Source organism: Sander lucioperca, chromosome 12 (assembly GCF_008315115.2).
Source record: "Sander lucioperca isolate FBNREF2018 chromosome 12, SLUC_FBN_1.2, whole genome shotgun sequence".
Lineage (NCBI taxonomy): Eukaryota > Metazoa > Chordata > Actinopteri > Perciformes > Percidae > Sander > Sander lucioperca.
In genome coordinates, this window is record NC_050184.1 from 18,550,457 (window position 1) to 18,570,988 (window position 20,532).

General features: G+C 46.6%; 1 protein-coding gene and 1 long non-coding RNA gene across 5 annotated transcripts in view; one reads left to right on the forward strand and one right to left on the reverse strand.

Moving 5' to 3' along the window:
* Window positions 1-4,275: 4,275 nt before the first annotated feature.
* LOC116045502 overlaps window positions 4,276-20,532 on the forward strand; it is a 22,912-nt gene continuing 6,655 nt past the window's right edge. Inside the window, exon 1 of the long non-coding RNA XR_004103934.2 lies at window positions 4,276-4,322. This is a non-coding gene — a long non-coding RNA (uncharacterized LOC116045502). The remainder of the gene's footprint in view (window positions 4,323-20,532) is intronic.
* Window positions 12,367-20,532, reverse strand: part of zgc:113363 (uncharacterized protein LOC791449 homolog) — a 15,348-nt gene continuing 7,182 nt past the window's right edge. For 2 of the 4 annotated variants that reach the window (XM_031293166.2, XM_036007910.1), the window contains exons 3-5: window positions 18,974-19,126; window positions 16,883-17,179; window positions 12,367-12,806 (exon numbers count right to left, since the gene is read on the reverse strand). In XM_031293166.2, the coding sequence (XP_031149026.2) occupies window positions 12,532-12,806; window positions 16,883-17,179; window positions 18,974-19,126 (725 nt within the window). In that variant the 3' untranslated portion in view covers window positions 12,367-12,531. Of the gene's footprint in view, window positions 13,082-16,882; window positions 17,180-18,973; window positions 19,130-20,532 lie in introns of all 4 variants that reach the window. The other 2 variants (XM_031293163.2, XM_036007911.1) reach the window with 2 other exon arrangements.

Sequence of the window (20,532 nt, forward strand, 5' to 3'; positions counted from 1 at the left end):
ACAAATTATGATATTACACTAGAATATATAATGTATATAAAAGTCTGTATAAAAACTATATATTTTTGTTCTCGCTTAAACTTGTAGGCAGGCTACTTAGTAGGCCAAACCTCCGGGACCTTTAACCTGGGACCCTGCTGTCATCAGGTCAGCTGCTAGCTGCTAGCTGCTATCATCCTCGTTTTTCCTGCCGCCACAGCATCACTATTTTATGAACGAAACATGGCGGAGAAACGTATAAGTGCTGATAACTCCTCTGTATCAAAAAAGAAAGTAAGGGACAGTTACCTCAACTTCGGTTTCGGAGGAGGGGGGCTCAGCTTTTCTTAGACATAAGTAGGGGGGGCGCCAAGGAAAAAAGGTTGGGAACCACTGGACTAGTGCATACTAGTGTTAGGTTTAGAAGTGGAGTTAATTCATATTTGAAAGGTGTAAGGCTCAGAATTTAATATAATTTATATTTGAGTTAATTTACTAGAAATGTATTTACAATGTTTAGTCAGTCATTTACATATTTATGTTACACAATTATTAGTTACATATTTACATGTTTACATATTTAACACAGTCAGGATACTCTGTTGAATCTGCCTCTCTGATTCCCTCATGTTTACCTCAGTCTAAGTTCTCGCTTCTGATTGGTTAGTTCAGTCACGTGGAAGGTCCGAACAAGGAAGTGTTGCTGTTGTGAGTGGTGTTCAGTAAAGTACCGCTTGAGAAAGTCATCCGTCTCCATCCTGCTGTTTGTTCTCATAAAGAGTGATCCACCACCACATACCGAACCGTCACGTTACACTAGTATACATTCATACACTCACGCTGTACTCTCACACCAAAAAAATTTTTTTTTAAAGATCGCAGTACTGGAAAACTGCAAATGCAGTACAAAGCAGGCAAGATAATCATCCAGCACGATGAAGTCCTATTTCTGTAACTGAATGTTTAGAGTGTGTGATGGCTGTGGAGAAAAAGCCAACCCGGTCTCACGCCAGTTCGTGAAATGGTCACGTTATTTAGATTCATTGATCGTGTACAGGTCACGATTTTCGAACGTGACCATATCACGAACTGCTGTGACACTGAGCTGCTCTGGGGGACGCCACAACGGGGAAATGAAACGCCACAACGGGGAAATGAAACGCCACAACGGGGAAATGAAACGCCACAACGGGGTAATGAAACGCCACAACGGGGAAATGAAACGCAACAACGGGGAAATGAAACGCAACAACAGGAAATTAAACGCCACAACGGGGAAATTAAACGCCACAACGGGGAAATTAAACGCAACAACGGGGAAATGAAACGCAACAACAGGAAATTAAACGCAACAACTGGGAAATTAAACGCCACAACGGAGAAATTAAACGCCACACACCGGCGGCAACAACGGGACGGACTGCCACACACGGGACGCGGTCCCCGGGCGCAGGGACACGATTCGCGGTCTCTGGGGGACGCCACAACGGAGAAATTAAACGCCACAACGGAGAAATTAAACGCCACAACGGAGAAATTAAACGCCACAACGGAGAAATTAAACGCCACAACGGGGAAATTAAACGCAACAACGAGAAATTAAATGCAACAACGGGAAATTAAACGCAACAACGGGGAAATTAAACGCCACAACGGGGAAATGAAACGCAACAACAGGGAAATTAAACGCAACAACGGAGAAATTAAACGCCACAACGGGGAAATTAAACGCCACAACGGAGAAATTAAACGCAACAATGGGGAAATTAAACGCCACACACCGGCGGCAACAACGGGACGGACTGCCACACACGGGACGCGGTCCCCGGGCGCCGGGACACGATTCGCGGTCTCTGGGGGACGCAACAACGGGAAAATTAAACGCCACAACGGGGAAATTAAACGCCACAACGGAGAAATTAAACGCCACAACGGGGAAATTAAACGCCACAACGGGGAAATTAAACGCAACAACGGGAAATTAAATGCAACAACGGGAAATTAAACGCAACAACGGGGAAATTAAACGCCACAACGGGGAAATGAAACGCAACAACAGGGAAATTAAACGCAACAACGGAGAAATTAAACGCCACAACGGGGAAATTAAACGCCACAACGGAGAAATTAAACGCAACAATGGGGAAATTAAACGCCACACACCGGCGGCAACAACGGGACGGACTGCCACACACGGGACGCGGTCCCCGGGCGCCGGGACACGATTTGCGGTCTCTGGGGGACGCAACAACGGGGAAATTAAACGCCACAACGGGGAAATTAAACGCAACAACATGGAAATTAAACGCCACAACGGGGAAATTAAACGCAACGGGGAAATTAAACGCCACACGCCGGCCAAAACAACGGGACGCTTGTGGTTAGGAAGAGAATAACACGGAAAGGAACTGCAACAACGGGACGCGATCCCCGGTCCTGTATTGTTTGACCCATCCACCCCCCCGACCAACCTCCCTGCTCGGATTTTCACCTTATCAATACTACTCGCTACCGCAATTGTTCTGTGATCACGAAATATGCTTCCCATTGAAATACATTACTTTAAAATTCGTGCTCACCACGCGGAAATAACGACATGAACGTGTTCAGTACACGAATCAATAGATTCTATAACGTGACCATTTCACGAACTGCCGTGAGACCGGGCTGTTCTGACAGACCTGTAACGCCTTCCTGAGGGGAGTAACTGGAAGCGTTCGTGGCCTGGGTGACAGGAGGCCTTGATTATGGTTTTTGCTCTGCTCAGGTAGCGGGACGAGGCGATGCTGTCAGGTGTGGGCAGCGAGCAGCCAAGGGGGTTAGCTTCTCCTCGGACCATGAACCTCCTATGGCACCATTTTAATGCTAAAAAGCCATCACCTCCCGTTAGCATCCCATTGACTCCCATTCATTTTGACGTCACTTTGACAGAGAATAACTTTACATCTGAAGAGTTTAAAGACTCTATTTGTCCATTGTTTATTTCTAAAGAAACACGACAATGTATAAAAGGCTCCATTACCTTGTACCTCACGTTATGGCTCCGTAGCAGACGTTTTTATAAAAATAGGCTAACGATTGGGTCATAACCACGAGACTTACTGTCTCATAGTAGAGGAATTACCGTATAGTACAGGAGAAGCTCTCAGGCAGTTTGGACTTCCATTAGCTGTTTAAGTTTAATTACTAATGTTAACTATCATTGTAGTGATCAATAATTAGCCTGTGTCTATGTTATCTCCTTACATATACCTACGCTCTCCGTCTCTGCTAGATTGGGAATGATTGAGATTTCTCTTGGCACAGCTACCAGAAGACTTCCAACTTTCAGACAGGTTGCTCACGTCACATCTACGTCTTCAAGCTCAGTTGGAGGCTGCTCAGTAACGCTCAGCCATCACCGGGAAAGATCTTCTAACATCCTTCACTGGTCTCCATCCAGAGACACGGGATCTGGTGGTCCATTATATATATATATATATGTCTATGCGAGCAGCCAGTGATCTTTTTCTGCAGACCGGATGACCCTTTGCAGTGATTTTTTTTCTGTGCCACAGTGCAGCTTGCATAGCTTGGATTAAATGCAAAATGTTCCGTATGTATTTCTTCATCCACAGGTGAGTGTGTGCTGTGATGGTGTTGTCGTCCACCAGGGGGCAGCGACTGATAAAGATCAGTTAGCTGTCGACTCGTTCACTGATCAGAATCAGAGTTCAGTCTCACTGATCCTGAAACACTTTTATTCAGTTTGAAAAACAGCTCGTTAAAGCGTTTATAATCTGTTACGAACCATATATTCTCATTACTTTCTCATTTCTGTGTGTCTCTCCTCTTTCTGAGCATGCACTCCCCTTTAAACTATAACTAATATACACTACCGGTCAAAAGTTTGGGGTCACTTACATGCTGTGATTGGCTTGAACATACATGCCTGATTCTGATTGGTTTACAGAAACTTAACACCCACCAACCAGCTGATCAGTTAAAGAGAAGAGAGATAACGTAATTGAAGTCTCCCTGACAGAATTTACGCTGAGCTACATTAGAAAAGCCCGGCTAATGCATAGCATTCAGGGTTCTTCATAGTGGCCTGTGTGCCGCAACACACAACATATTCTTTTACCTTTTTTTAAATAATAATAATGATAATAATAATTGTATTTATATAGCACCTTATAAGAAAACCCAAGGACACTTTACAGGATCACTGTGGCTAAGCTGAAGGAGGTTGTAGGCTGTGGTGAACAGCTGGTGTTTCAGGAGTTTTTTGTGACCCATTTTCAAAAAGTTTCTACATCATAAATGTGGGTTTTTTTCAACCAAACTGTCAAAAGAAATAACGTGTATGGTTCCGTACAACACTCGTCACAAGCAAATGAAATGATCACCTCACTACTTTCATTGAATTTGGGTGTTTTAGTCAATTTTATGACATTTGAAAAAAAAGAATGTCAGAAAAAGCGCCAAAACATCAGAAAATGTGGCAAAAAGTGACTAAAACGTCAAAACATTTCCAAAACATCGGGAAAAGCGACAAAAATGTCAAAAAAGACGACCAAAACATTGAAAAAAGTTTACATTTTTACACAGAAAAGCAAAGTTTTTAGAGTTTTTAAAGGTCGACGGGGAAGACAACACGAGGGTTAAAATGTCCAGGGAGGTAGCATTGTGGGTGGTGATGGCTCAATGGATATGACAACATGCCTTTGGTGTGGGAGATCTGGGTTCAATTCCCACTGCCATACATCAACCAATGTGTCCCTGAGCAAGGCACTAACCCCTAGTTGCTCCTCTAAACCTCCCCCCTAGTGCAACCTCAGATTTATAGCAATTGTAAGTCGCTTTGGATAAAAGCGTCAGCTACATGACATGTAATGTAATGTAATATCTGCAGGGAAGGTGTTCCAGAGGGATGGGGCTGCATCACTAAAGGCTCTGTCTCCAAAGGTACAGAGTCTGGTGCATAGGCGCCGATACTACAGGCTAGAGCCCTGCGCGGGACTGTTTTCTTCATCCCGCTCCCGCCCGCACCCGCAAAACTCTGAGAATTTATGCCCGCACAATAATAGAGATTCATTGATGTTGTGTCTTCTCCCGTCCCGCATGAGAAAACACGTCATTTTATAGGTTAATAGGGAGAAGATGAAGGCAAAGAAGGCAGGTGCTTGCTGCTGTTAGACGGGGAGGAAGGAGCAGAAGGAGAGGGAGCGAGGGGCAGGAAGGAGCCGAGGATGAGGGAGAGAGAGGGAGGGAGGAGCCGAGGATGAGGGAGAGAGAGGGAGGGAGGAGCCGAGGATGAGGGAGAGAGAGGGAGGGAGGAGCCGAGGATGAGGGTGGACGGAGCCTTGGCTCGGAGCTCCCCCGTCCTGGGAGGCTCAGACACGCTGGTGTCTGCTCATAGATGGCCTATACAGTATATACTCAGTCAGTATATATGTATATCTATGGTTTCTGCTGGCGTGGGGGGGTTCCAGGCTACATCCCGATCCCACAGTGTTTTTTTTAGCTGCCCGCTCCCGCCCGCAGCAAAGTTAAAACCGCCCGCTCCCGCGAGATTTGCGTTGGACCCGGCGGGACCCAATCCCAATGCAGCCCTCTACTACAGGCTTCATTCATTCATTTAAAATTAAACATTGGCAGTTGGTGCTAAGTAGGATTGGGCATCGAGAACCGATTCCTACTTGGAATCAAATTTCAAAAATTACGATTCCAGTGGAATCGTTTGGAATCGCTTGGAGGTTTTGGTTTCAAATCTGATCATGGATTCCAAATTTAACAGGCCCAAGTTTTGGTTTCCGTAGCAGCCAGGCGCTTGGTGTGTTGCAGCCTTGGAGCACAGTAAGCAGTGCTCTATTGTGGCTTTATTTTACGTTGAACAAGCGGTAAAACTGCAACCCACCATTGAATCAATATAAAACGTTCCTCTTTTTTGTAAAATAAGCATGTGAGCCGTTTCAACTCCACCCCTCAAAGAACCGGAATCCAGAATCGATGAGAACCGGAATCGAAAGGAAGAATCGCAATTGGAATCAGAATCGTTAAAATCCAAACGATGCCCAACCCTAGTGCTAAGTGGAGCGTCTGTCATAGTGTGATCGGTTATGTCGCCTGTCAGTCCCCTGCTCCATATCCTATCCACCAATCACAGCGTCTCTCGGATGAAAACGCCTCTTTAGTGACCTCCCCCTCCATCCCCCCTTCACTATACAGTGCGTGCATGTGCATTAGGTAATCAGAGTGAGACTAAAATGGACAGATTTGTTATTAAAAAAGCAAAACCTAATGATGCAAGTGCATCGACGACATCCACCACCAGTGCAGAGAGTTCCACCAGTGCCCTGTCAGAAGCATTGATTCTTAATTTCCCACGAAGCTGATCGCGGTTACGTGTCAGTTCAACTTCTCATCTCCGGTCCTATCTGTTGCTGCGTTCATGCCACCTGGGAATAACAGGGACCGCCCCCGTGATTACGTTGTTTTTCCGACTGCCAGCGTTCACATGGTTAGGATGAATGTTCTTCGTCTTCTGTTATATTGGCGTTTGGCATAACAACTTGTTGCATGACTGCCACCAGCTGTTGGCCGTAGCCGAGAGCATCAGGTGGTGAAAACATGGAGGCCACAATAACAAAAGATTTGCAGCTGTTTTCTTAGGTCGCTGACACACAGAGCCGATAGTCGGCTGTTGGACCGTCTGGCGAGGTCGGTGACTCGAGTCTGTTCGGTGTGTTCCGTGCCGGCGTCCGTTGGAGGAGCCGTCGGCCTTCATTTTGGCCGACCTGACATGTTCAGTCGGGGACAGGGCAGTTGGGACTCACCCGGAAATGGCGAGCGGATGAGCCTCTCAAAATCTGACGAAAATCTTTTAAACTGACCTTTGTTGATCTGAAATGAAGACAGATTCAGCAACTGCACGGCCTATTTCTCTCTTAAAATGTTTTCAGAAAAACGTTTCAGTGAACTATTTTAGTACAATATGAGATCGTATTCTGAACGAGCCGCCATGACAGTCTGGCTGAAAAGACCCACATGACGCGTTCGTCCAATCAGCTGCCGGTTTTCATTCTCTGGGAAACAATACAGAGCAGCGCCGCCTGCTGCTATGGAGACGTATTACGTTTCGCGCACAAGCAGAGCGTACGCTCAAGTCGGCGTCTCTCCAGTGTGTTCTGAGGAACTTTTTGGACCTCGGGGACCCGACTGATCAGTCCGACTGACTTTTCTGCCGACGGTCGGCCGTCTGGTTGGTGTGTCAGCACCTTTATGCGAGCATAGAAACAGCACATTGTCAGGTGTTTGTGTTATCTGCAGGACAACGTACGGGAAATGACACGGAGAAGGTGTTTTATACATGGGCCTATTTATGAATAATCTGAAACATGTTATGTCTGTGTATGGTTCTCAGCAGAGGCGTTTGTCCACATTAAATAAGTTTATTGTCATTGAAATATGTCCAGTGAACCAAAGTCGCCTCCATCAATCGTCAGTTGTCAACAACGCCAACACCAACTGGGAAACTCGGTTAGCAAAATCTAGCCCGAGTTTCCCACCTCTGATTCCCACAGGAAGGGACGTGAATGATGACATTTTCACTCGGAAAAATGTTTTTCCGATGTCTATGAACGCAGCATTAGTTTGTAAGAAGTGGTTCCAGTACGGACCAAAGTACAGAGTGTGGAGTGGTAGCTGGAGAGATGCCAGTTCACCTCCAGAGCACCTGGCAGTGCTCTTGAGCAAGGCACTGTACCCCCCCAACTGCTCAGGGCGCTGGTCCAGCACTGGCAGCCCACTCACTCTGACATCTCTCCATTTGTGCATGAATAGGTCCTGGGCATGTGTGTGTGTATTCCAGGCCTGTGTGTAGTGATTTCTAACAAAACAAAAGTGTAAATTGTAATTTCCCCACTCAATAAACAGAATAAATTAAATTAAATAAATTAAAATTAAATTAATAGTGTGTGTAATAGTGTGTTCATGTCGGCCACTGTCCATTTCCTAAGGTTCTGAAATGCAAACATATTTTGACTACTTTTTCTTGGAGGAAAACCAATGGTGTGGGGGACGGACAGCAGGCCAGCGTCTGAGGACGGCAGGTTTCGGGGTGGGGTGTATGGATGGAGCCACTGAAAATAGTCCCCAACAAAGTCACTATTTTCCTCCGGTTTGATAAAAGGATTAACGTTTTTTTTTTTAAATGATTTAAGTCTTCAACAGGAACCAATGGGCGTGTGTGTGTCTTTGATGTCGGGCGGCCAGGGGTGTCAGAGGTCAGGTGGCGTTGTCATTTCAGTGATATCCTGTTTCCTGTTTGGACGTCCTGGCATGCCGCTTTAGCAAACACACACACTTCCTGTCCCACCCGAGCCCACCCCCCCCCCCCTCCATAGCTGTCCGTCACAGACACAGAAACATGAGTTTGAAAGTTCACTTTATTTCTGCTGCAGAGAAACAGAAAATATCCCATCATCCTCTCTGTCACACGACACAGAACTGCATTTATTTCATAGACACGTTAAGTTTAGTTTCTTACGCTTTATAATAAAAGTACACATCTTTTACGTCATTAAAGCTTCACTAAAACATGAGTCAAGATGATTTAACACCTTTTAAAGTGCCCATATTATGAAAGAAATCACTTTTTCTGGGATTTGGGGAGTTATTTGGTGTCTCTGGTGCTTCCACACACATACAAACTTTGAAAAAAACCATCCATGCTGTTTAGAGTGAGATACGGTTTCTGAATGTGTCCTGCCTTCAGTCTCTGGGTGAGCTGGTCAAAATCTGCACGGCTTTCTACGTCACTAGCCGAAACGAGGGGGCTAACCGTTAGCATGCTAGCTCGTTCTCAATGGCAAAACACTGCTACAACACACACTAGTTCACCCTAATCTACAAAATAAATTGTATAGAACTACTTACATATACTGGAACTATATTCTAGCACTGCTACTTCTGCTACTTGGGCGGAGTGATTTGCTTTGCAGCAGGCCTTTCTGAGAATATAGTTCCCAGTATGTATACGGTTAGAAGATGGCTGTGTGTCATGTGACCTTGTTATTTGTACATGCTGTGACTCTACAAATCACAACATGTAAATAGGAACATGTTGGCGTTATTTTGTTACTTATTCGGAGCAGTAGGCTAGATGGAGCCGGTTACCTCCAGGATCTGTGCTAAGCTAGGCTAGATGGAGCCGGTTACCTCCAGGATCTGTGCTAAGCTAGGCTAGATGGAGCCGGTTACCTCCAGGATCTGTGCTAAGCTAGGCTAGATGGAGCCGGTTACCTCCAGGATCTGTGCTAAGCTAGGCTAGATGGAGCCGGTTACCTCCAGGATCTGTGCTAAGCTAGGCTAGATGGAACCGGTTACCTCCAGGATCTGTGCTAAGCTAGGCTAGATGGAGCCGGTTACTTCCAGGATCTGTGCTAAGCTAGGCTAGATGGAGCCGGTTACCTGCAGGTTCTGTACTAGGCTACCGGTGGAACCGTAAGACAGCCTTACAGCACCCACGGAGATGAGAAGGGTACGTATGGACTTGTCTAACTCTGGGGGTTACGGTGAATAAGCTAAAGTCCCAATAAGTCGGCGTGTTCCTTTAAACTTCACAACCGCACTCCTGCTCTCCCTCTGACAGATCAGATAGAGACTCAGCCAAAGGCGGGAGTCTGCCACAACCTCCTCTGATTGGCCAACACTACGTTTCTGTTAACCCTTTCCTTGACGGGGTTACAGGTGCATAGCATCGGAGACAACCACACAGGATATTAAACCTGTTTCAAGCCCTTTGAACCTGTAATTGGTTGTCCTCTGTCGCTAACAGAACAGACACAATAGCAAACTAACTTTGAGCATTGAAATTTCTTAAAAAATTGGAGCCCCCCCTAAAAAGGCTCTAAAATTGCCCATGATATGAGCGAATGGTTCATGAGAAAGGCCTAAAACATCTATATCAGTTTAAGTAGATGCTATATTTAGAGTACATGCTTTCCCTTGCTGTCAGACAGCCCTTTATGGCGGGGACCTGAAGCCGTCATCTCTGCTCTCCTCAAAGCCACCAGACTCCTTTGACAAAAACAGCCATTTTACCTCGCAGGACACGGGAGTTGCTGCTCTACCGCTGCCTCCACCGGTTAGTTTGTTACTTTGTGTTTTTGTGTGACTTTGATCTTTTAACTCTCCTGTTGCCCTTGGGTCAAATCTGACCCATTTTCAAAAAGTTTCTATATTTTTTTTATTTATTTAATCTTTATTTATACTCCAAGGGCATTGAGGTTTCCCTCATTTTCAATGACGATGAGAAATTTGGGTTTCTTTCAACCTAATTTTAAAACAAAATAACGTGGATGGTTCCCTACAACGCTCTTCACAAATTAAATAAATGATCAGTTCACTACTTGCATTGAATTTTGGTGTTTTATTCAATTTTATAGCATGTTAAGACAAATTTATAAAATAACGTTGAAAAACATGGGAAAAAAAATGTTTAAAAAGTGACAAAAACATTGCAAAAAGTGACGAAAACGTCTGTAAAAATGACAAAAATGTCAGAATAATCTTCAAAAAAAGCTTAAAAAAAAACCGCCAAAAAAGCGCAGAAAAATATTGACAGAAACTTCGAAAGAAATGTCGAAAAAGACGACCAAAATGTTGGACCATTTCGACCCAGAAAAACAAAAAGTTGCAACATGGTCGACGGGGAAGACAACACAAGGGTTAAAAAGTTAATTCAGAGCCACGTTTTCTTTTTTTAGGTGTCTAAAATATGCTTAAAATAATGCAGCTCTGTGACAGGAAGTCAACTCTCAAACAGGAAACACTGCTCCCAGTGTTGGCACCGAGCGTCGGTCCAACAAAGACACAGGTATCTGAACAATGATATGAATATTACAGAAAACATTCCCGTTGAACACTGTGAAGATGCAGGAATGTTAAAGGTGCTGTAAGTAGGATTGTTAAGATCCAGGACTTAGCCAAAGAATGTGAACATCAACAACTTCTCAGTCCCTGAGAAGCTAAAGCCCAAAACGGTCTCCTAAGCCCCTCCCCCCACAAGGGAGAATGAATGCGTGTGCATGAGCAGTGATTGACACACAGTTAGACACCCCCCCTGGCCCTGATTGGTGCATCTGAACAGTTAGACATCCCCCTGGCCCTGATTGGTGCATCTGAACAGTTAGACACGCCCCCTGGCCCTGATTGGTGCATCTGAACAGTTAGACACCCCCCCTGGCCCTGATTGGTGCATCTGAACAGTTAGACATCCTCCCTGGCCCTGATTGGTGCATCTGAACTGCTGTAGGTGGAGCCAGAGGCTTCATGTAGTTCTACTAGAACATAGGGTCAGTTTCAGCAAATATGACAGAAAGTTAGTTTTATAAATCTTACCTACTGCACCTTTAAGGTCAGAGATGATCATCTGCAAAGATGAATCGATTCGTTGTCAAATAATAAATTAATCGCCAACTGTTTCGATAATCGGTTAAGTCAAACTTCTCTGATGTCAGCTTGTTAAATGTGAATATTGTTCTAGTTTCTTCTCTCCTCTGGGACAGGAAACTGAATATCTTTGAGTTGGGGACAAAACAAGACATTTGAGGACGTCATCTTGGGCTTTTTGGGAAACACTGATCCACATTTTAGAGACCAAACAACTCAAACAATCCATTCATCCAGAAAATAATCAACAGATTAATCAACAAAAAAAAGAATCGTTAGTTGCAGCCATGTTCCACTCAGCTCATCTGAATTCGGTCTTCGGGCCCTATTTTAATGATCTGAGCGCACGGTGTGAAGCGTCTGGTGCAGGTGTGTTTAGGGCGTGTCCAAATACACTTTTGCTAGTTTGACGGCGGAAAAAAGTGTCCGTGCGCCGGGCGCATGGTTCTAAAGGGTTGTACTTAGTGTCTTCATTAATCAGAGGTGTGTTTTGGGCGTAACATGCAATCAACCAATCAGAGATCATCTCCCATTCCCTTTAAAAGCTAGGCGTGTTTGGACCTTGGAGCATTGCTGTTATGATGGAGGATTTGCACCGTAATATTTTTATTTGTAATCTTCTGCATGTGTGTGTGCTGCTGTGTGTCCCTGTGTGTGTAACAAGCATAGTGTGCGCGCTGTGTACGAGCCTAGGAGCATTTTACTAATGCTCTGTTAAAATAACAATGAAATGCTGCGTTATTGACTTTAGAACAGGTTTTTGTTGGTCAATGGTGCGATCACTTCCCGCTGCCTCAAGATAGCAATACGCCCAGAATGCACCTGAACGCACCTCCCTGTAAGACCAGCACGCCCAGAATGCACCTGAACACACCTCCCTGTAAGACCAGCACGCCCAGAATGCACCTGAACACACCTCCCTGTAAGACCAACACGCCCAGAATGCACCTGAACACACCTCCCTGTAAGACCAGCACGCCCAGAATGCACCTGAACACACCTCCCTGTAAGACCAACACACCCATGGGCCGTTTTTCCAGGATGAAGCAGTATAGTCTCCAGCGAAAAAGTCAATACTCTCGACATCATCTTGTAGTCCGTCTCTGATTGGCCGCTCTACGAGGGGAAGCAGATGGAGCAGCACTCCAGACAGACCTCCAGGCAGTCGGACGAGCCACAGCAGTCCTCCAGTATCCCACAATCCAACACGGCCTGACACGCCTCCTCCGTACAGGCCACCTCCCCCGCCGCCTCCACGCAGCAGCAGCAGCCAGCCGCAGACTCGCAACAGCCGGCCCCGCCCACTCCACACACCAGACACTCCCCCAGAGCCGAACACATGGACAGCATCTCGCAGAACAGGCAGGCCAGGAGACAGTGAACGCAACAGTCTGTGGAGACAGAGACAATCAGAACAGGCAGGCCAGGAGACAGTGAATGCAACAGTCTGTGGAGACAGAGACAATCAGAACAGGCAGGCCAGGAGACAGTGAACGCAACAGTCTGTGGAGACAGAGACAATCAGAACAGGCAGGCCAGGAGACAGTGAACGCAACAGTCTGTGGAGACAGAGACATTGAGAACAGACAGGCCAGGAGACAGTGAATGCAACAGTCTGTGGAGACAGAGACAATCAGAACATACAGGAGACAGTGAACGCAACAGTCTGTGGAGACAGAGACAATGAGAACAGACAGGCCAGGAGACAGTGACGCAGCGACGGTGGCTCTGCAAAATAGTCTCTGGAAGGAACTTGTTTTGGTGGAACATTTACAGGCTGCTAGGGGTTATCTCAAGCGAAAAAAATCGGACTGATGCAGTGTGCAGGTCTGTAATGTTTAGAGCCATCACAATGTGGAATATCTTGCAACTGTCATAGTGGAGGCCAGTTTTAAAAGAAGAAAACACATAAACAATAAATTAACATCATTTAATCAAACTATGATGGGCTATTATTATCGAAATGTGATGTTATTGTATTGGATACTAATTTACGAAAGATGAACACAGTGATATTATTTTACTTGCTCTATATATTGTTTTAAATGTATATACAATTGTATGTTTGGTATTTTTATGTATATGTTGTCATTGTTTTTATGTGGACCCCAGGAAGAGTAGCTGCTACATTGTAAGCAGCTACTGAGGATCTGAATAAAGGAAGGAAAGGAAAGGAAGGATGTGAGGCAATTATCCTGGAAATGTACTGTCGTTGATCCAGACTACACGTACACAATAAAAAGTGGAAAAACCTTATTCGCTAAATCACTTTGGGTGAGGGGTATAGCTTTGCTAGCGTTCTTTGTGCTTCCTTTCTAGTGGTGATATAAATTTGAGGTGCTCCCAGCAGTCAGTCAGACGGGCGAGGATGGCTATCGTTGTGTCCAGACCAACTGATGCTGGGAGGTGTGTGTGTGTGTGTGTGTGTGTGTGTGTGTGTGTGTGTGTGTGTGTGTGTGTGTGTGTGTGTGTGTGTGTCAGAGATAAGCAGACCTCCATGTTGAAGTGTTCGGCAGATAAACAGAGAGATGGGAGTGTGTTCAGTTTTCTGCTTTCTGTCAAACTGAAATACTGTCTGTCTGTCTATCTCTCTACCCGCCTGTCTGTCTGTCTGTCTCTCTGTATCTCTATCCACCTGTCTGTCTGTCTCTCTATCCGCCTGTCTCTCTGTCTCTCTATCCACCTCTGTTTGTCTGTCTCTCTGTCTCTCTATCCGCCTGTCTGTCTGTCTGTCTCTCTATCCGCCTATCTGTCTGTCTGTTTCTCTGTCTCTCTATCCACCCGCCTGTCTGTCTGTCTGTCTCGCTATCCACCTGTCTGTCTTCCTGTCTCTCTGTCTCTCTATCCACCTGTCTGTCTGTCTGTCTCTCTATCCGCCTGTCTGTCTGTCTGTCTGTCTGTCTCTCTATCCGCCTGTCTGTCTGTCTGTCTGTTTCTCTGTCCGCCTGCCTGTCTGTCTGTCTGTCTGTCTGTATCTCTATCCACCTGTCTGTCTGTCTCTCTATCCGCCTGCCTGTCTGTCTGTCTGTCTGTCTGTCTCTCTATCCACCTGTCTGTCTGTCTCTCTATCCGCCTGTCTGTCTGTCTGTCTGTCTCTCTATCCGCCTTTCTGTCTGTCTGTTTCTCTGTCCGCCTGTCTGTCTGTCTGTCTGTCTCTCTATCTGCATGTCTGTCTGTCTGTCTCTCCATCCACCTGTCTGTCTGTCTGTCTCTCTATCCACCTGTCTGTCTGTCTGTATGTCTCTCTATCCACCTGTCTGTCTGTCTGTCTGTCTCTCTATCCGCCTGTCTGTCTGTCTGTCTCTCTATCCACCTGTGTCTGTCTGTCTCTCTATCCGCCTGTCTGTCTGTCTGTCTCTCTATCCACCTGTCTGTCTGTCTGTCTCTCTATCCGCCTGTCTGTCTGTCTGTCTGTCTGTCTGTCTGTCTCTCTATCCACCTGTCTGTCTGTCTGTCTCTCTATCCGTCTGTCTCTCTATCCACCTGTCTGTCTGTCTGTCTGTATGTCTCTGTATCCACCTGTGTCTGTCTGTCTCTCTATCCACCTGTCTGTCTGTCTCTCTATCCGCCTGTCTGTCTGTCTGTCTCTCTATCCGCCTGTCTGTCTGTCTGTCTCTCTATCCGCCTGTCTGTCTGTCTGTCTGTCTGTTTCTCTGTCCGCCTGTCTGTCTGTCTCTCTATCCGCCTGCCTGTCTGTCTGTCTGTCTGTCTGTCTCTCTATCCACCTGTCTGTCTGTCTCTCTATCCGCCTGCCTGTCTGTCTGTCTGTCTGTCTGTCTGTCTGTCTCTCTATCCACCTGTCTGTCTGTCTCTCTATCCGCCTGTCTGTCTGTCTGTCTGTCTGTCTCTCTATCCGCCTGTCTGTCTGTCTGTTTCTCTGTCCGCCTGTCTGTCTGTCTCTCTATCTGCATGTCTGTCTGTCTGTCTCTCCATCCACCAGTCTGTCTGTCTGTCTCTCTATCCACCTGTCTGTCTGTCTGTATGTCTCTCTATCCACCTGTCTGTCTGTCTGTCTCTCTATCCGCCTGTCTGTCTGTCTGTCTCTCTATCCACCTGTCTGTCTGTCTGTCTCTCTATCTGCCTGTCTGTCTGTCTGTCTCTCTATCCACCTGTCTGTCTGTCTGTCTCTCTATCCGCCTGTCTGTCTGTCTGTCTGTCTGTCTCTCTATCCGCCTGTCTGTCTGTCTGTCTGTCTCTCTATCCGCTTATCTATCTATCTGTCTGTCTGTCTGTCTGTCTCTCTATCCGCCTGTCTGTCTGTCTGTCTGTCTGTCTGTCTGTCTGTCTGTCTGTCTGTCTGTCTATCCGCCTGTCTGTCTGTCTGTCTCTCTATCTGGCTGCCTGTCTCTCTATCCGCCAATCTATCTGTCTGTCTGTCTGTCTGTCTATCCGCCTATCTATCTGTCGGTCTGTCTGTCTGTCTGTCTGTCTCTCTATCCGTCTGTCTCTCTATCCGCCTGTCTGTCTGTCTGTCTGTATGTCTCTGTATCCATCTGTGTCTGTCTGTCTCTCTATCCGCCTGTCTGTCTGTCTGTCTGTCTGTCTGTCTCTCTATCCGCCTGTCTGTCTGTCTGTCTGTCTGTCTGTCTGTCTGTCTCTCTATCCGCTTATCTATCTATCTGTCTGTCTGTCTGTCTGTCTCTCTATCCGCCTGTCTGTCTGTCTGTCTGTCTGTCTGTCTGTCTGTCTGTCTATCCGCCTGTCTGTCTGTCTGTCTCTCTATCTGGCTGCCTGTCTCTCTATCCGCCAATCTATCTGTCTGTCTGTCTGTCTGTCTATCCGCCTATCTATCTGTCGGTCTGTCTGTCTGTCTGTCTGTCTCTCTATCCGCCTGTCTGTCTGTCTATCTGTCTGTCTGTCTGTCTGTCTGTCTGCCTGTCTGTCTGTCTATCCGCCTGTCTGTCTGTCTGTCTGTCTCTCTATCCGCCTGTCTGTCTCTCTGTCTGTCTCTCTATCTGGCTGCCTGTCTGTGTCTCTATCCGCCTATCTATCTATCTATCTGTCTGTCTGTCTGTCTATCCGCCTATCTGTCTGTCTGTCTGTCTGTCTGTCTGTCTGTCTGTCTGTCTGTCTATCCACCTGTCTGTCTGTCTCTCTATCCGCCTGTCTGTCTGTCTGTCTGTCTGTCTGTCTGTCTGTCTGTCCGCCTGTCTGTCCGTCTGTCCGTCTGTCTGTCTGTCTGTCTGTCTGTCTGTCTGTCTGTCTGTCCGTCTGTCTGTCTGTCTACATGTTGTGTTGTTCCATTACAGGTATTTAAAGTCTAAAGTAATATGGAACAGTCACTAAAAAATGTAAATGTAGTCGCCTAATTTCATAGGAGATCATACGAGCCTTCATGAGAAAATGTACAGACCGTGTGGAGGGCAGTGGGCGTTTATATAACTAGGCTATATCTGAACTGAGAAAACCTTTAGATTTTTCTTTCAGCAAACTCTGCATTGTCAGAGATCAAACCTGATTGGCTCACCGTCTCCAGCGACCTCCTTAATGTGGTCGGCGTCCGTCTTAACTGAGGCGTGGCTTCTAGTGGAGGAGAGACGCTTCTGATTGGTGCTGTGCCGACGCTGATGATGGCGATGATAATGATGATGATGATCATGATCATGAGGAGGAGGAGGAAGGCTGCAGTTGTGTCTGTTACAGGCGGACCCCCGAGACGGAGGAGGAGACGGAGGAGGAGGAGGAGGAGGAGGAGGAGGAGAGGTACAGGAGGAAGGTGGAGGAGTACAGACGGGAGGAGGAGACACTGATGAGCTGTCCACACCTGACACACAGAGAGGTGACATCAGAGATGACATCAGAGGTGACATCAGAGGTGACATCAGACCAAGACATGTCAGAATCAGGTACAGTAAATACCTGGCCCTTCCTGTGGACCATCATGGGACCTTATTTTGGAAAAAATATGTCTGGTAGTGAACTAGAGGATGGATACCCGACCCGAGCCCGTCGGGACCCGACGGTACCCGACGGTACCCGACGGTACCCGATGGTACCCGACGGGCCGGGCTGGGCTCAGACAGATATTTAGAAATGGGGTTCGGGTCGGGCTCAGCCACATAGGCGAGATAAGGCATTTGTTGTAAAATGGTGCTGCGGCTCCTTTAAGAGAGCTCAGTGTGTGTGTGTGTGTGTGTGTGTGTGTGTGTGTGTGTGTGTGTGTGTGTGTGTGTGTGTGTGTGTGTGTGTGTGTGTGTGTGTGTGTGTGTGTGTGTGTGTGTGTGTGTGTGTGTGTGTGTGTGTGTGTGTGTGTGTGTGGAAAGTGGGCAGAAACAGCTTATTAACGTGCGCTTGTTGCCCCGTGTGAGCTGATGACCTCATCTGTTGACATTTCTGAATGCCTTCCTACAGCTGCTTGATAAAAGCTTTCCACACAAACGAACATACATGTGTCATTAGCATGAGAAAGAAATGAGATTGTAACTGTGTCGGACGCGGGCCGGGCTCGGACAAAAAAATGCGGTCCGATCCGCACTCTATAGTGAACGGGGAGAGACAAGTAATGATTTGATCCTGTTCAAATGCTGCGTTCCAGGCAGCCCGTAAGTCGTGTTTTCACCACCTTCTACCGGTGAAAGTGCTCTGGAACGGCAGTCAAACTCCGTAACTTACTCCCCGTGTACTGGTACCAGATGGTTGTTCTCCCAGTTACAGTTTCTGACGTCACACACACATAAACAACAATGGCGCCCCCTGTTGATGCTGTACAGACGCCGCTGATTAACGCTGAGAAATAGAAATAAATAGACATAAATAAGCAACTTAAAGTAATTCCGCACATTGTAATCAAAACAATACACATACGATTGTGTACTACTACAGGTTATGTTTATTAAATGAAGGCCAAAATATGTCGCAGACTAGAAATTGCTAGTATCAGCTAGCGGATAGCTAACGTCAACGTTAGCTAACGCTAACGTTAACCCTTCTAGCTAACGTCAACGGTAGGAAGCCGCTAGTTAACGCTAACGCTAGCTAGAAGGGTTTGTGGTGACTTTGCCTGGAACGCTACCAAGTCGTTAGTCGTGACTTGTGTTGTCTTCCCGTCGAACATGCAGCTTTTTAGTTTTTCTGGGTCAAATTATTTATTTTTTTTACGTTTTTGTCAATTTTCTTGCCGCTTGTTTTGACGTTTTTGTTATGTTGTTTTGTTTTGTTTTTACTTTTTTTTTACTTTTTTCAACGTTCTTGATTATTAATTTTTTTTTTTTTTTTCAAATGCTATAAAATTGAATAAAACACCCAAATTCAATGAAATAGTCAACTGATCATTTATTTTACTTCTGAGGTGTGTTGGTTGTATGGAACCATCCACGTTATTATTTTTTTACTATTTGGTTGAAAGAAACCCAAATTTCTGATATAGAAACATTTTGAAAGTGCGTCAAATTTGACCCAACATCATATGTGTAATTCACAACTCAATTCAAACGGGATCAAAAGATTTTGTCTCTCACTGTTAACTAACGTACATATACATATATACATATTTCCAAAATAAGGTACCGTGGCGGTCCACAGGAAGGGGCGGGACTTCCCCTCTCTAATCAACAGCTACCTTTCTGTTTTCGGAGTGCAGAGGCGGGCTGGAAGGGCAGGAGGCGAGAGAGGTCATTGGTGGAGGAGCTGTCCGTTACCGAGTCATCACTGCTGTCACCGTCCACCGACCTATCGGAGAGTGGGGGCGGAGCCTCCTCTGCAGGAAGAGGGTCTGAAAACGTAAGAAAAAATGCAGCCATCTCAGAGTCAGGTGAGCTCAGGTGAGGTTTGAAACTCTGGAAATAAACTGTTTACTGCCGCTTTAATGGGACGGCAGTACTTGGGCTACAGTTACATCGCTACGGTTTGGTTTTTAAGCGAAGTTTTTGAGCCAAAAGCGATCTCCGTGCACACAAGTTTTTTTTAGCTCCAGTAAAAGAACTAATCTCTGTTTAAACTAACACGCCCAAACCAAAATATCTCATCTACATTCTGGTTTAGGTTTAGGGGAAACACCAAAGCAGGGGGAATGAGAGGGGGAAACGCCAGAGCAGGGGGAATGAGAGGGGGAAACGCCAGAGCAGGAGGAATGAGATGGGGAAACGCCAGAGCAGGGGGGAATGAGATGGGGAAACACCAGAGCAGGGGGAATGAGAGGGGGAAACGCCAGAGCAGGAGGAATGAGATGGGGAAACGCCAGAGCAGGGGGGAATGAGAGGGGGAAACACCAGAGCAGGGGGGAATGAGAGGGGGAAACACCAGAGCAGGGGGAATGAGAGGGGGAAACGCCAGAGCAGGGGGAATGAGAGGGGGAAACGCCAGAGCAGGGGGAATGAGAGGGGGAAACGTCAGAGCAGGGGGATAGAGAGGGGGAAACGCCAGAGCAGGGGGAATGAGAAGGGGAAACGCCAGAGCAGGGGGAATGAGAGGGGGAAACGCCAGAACAGGGGGGAATGAGAGGGGGAAATGCCAGAGCAGGGGGAATGAGAGGGGGAAACGCCAGAGCAGGGGGAATGAGAGGGGGAAACGCCAGAACAGGGGGAATGAGAGGGGGACACGCCAGAGCAGGGGGAATGAGAGGGGGAAACGTCAGAGCAGGGGGATAGAGAGGGGGAAACGCCAGAGCAGGGGGAATGAGAAGGGGAAACGCCAGAGCAGGGGGAATGAGAGGGGGACACGCCAGAGCAGGGGGAATGAGAGGGGGACACGCCAGAGCAGGGGGGAATGAGAGGGGGAAACACCAGAGCAGGGGGAATGAGAGGGGGAAACTCCAGAGCAGGGGGGAATGAGAGGGGGAAACACCAGAGCAGGGGGAATGAGAGGGGGAAACGCCAGAGCAGGAGGAATGAGATGGGGGAAACGCCAGAGCAGGGGGAATGAGATGGGGAAACGCCAGAGCAGGGGGGAATGAGAGGGGGAAACGTAGCAGAAGATATTCCTTTTTAAACCAAAACGTAGCGATGTAAATGTAGCCTACGTTACTTTCCAGCCCTGCAGACGAACATGAGGTCATTAAAAGTGCTCATGACTTTTCTGTTTGTTTTGATCTGATAAAGATGAAAAGATAAAAAAAAAATAGAAAATAATGAGCTCAGTTATTATAAACGATGTTTTTTAACACGCTGCTTTGTGCCTTTA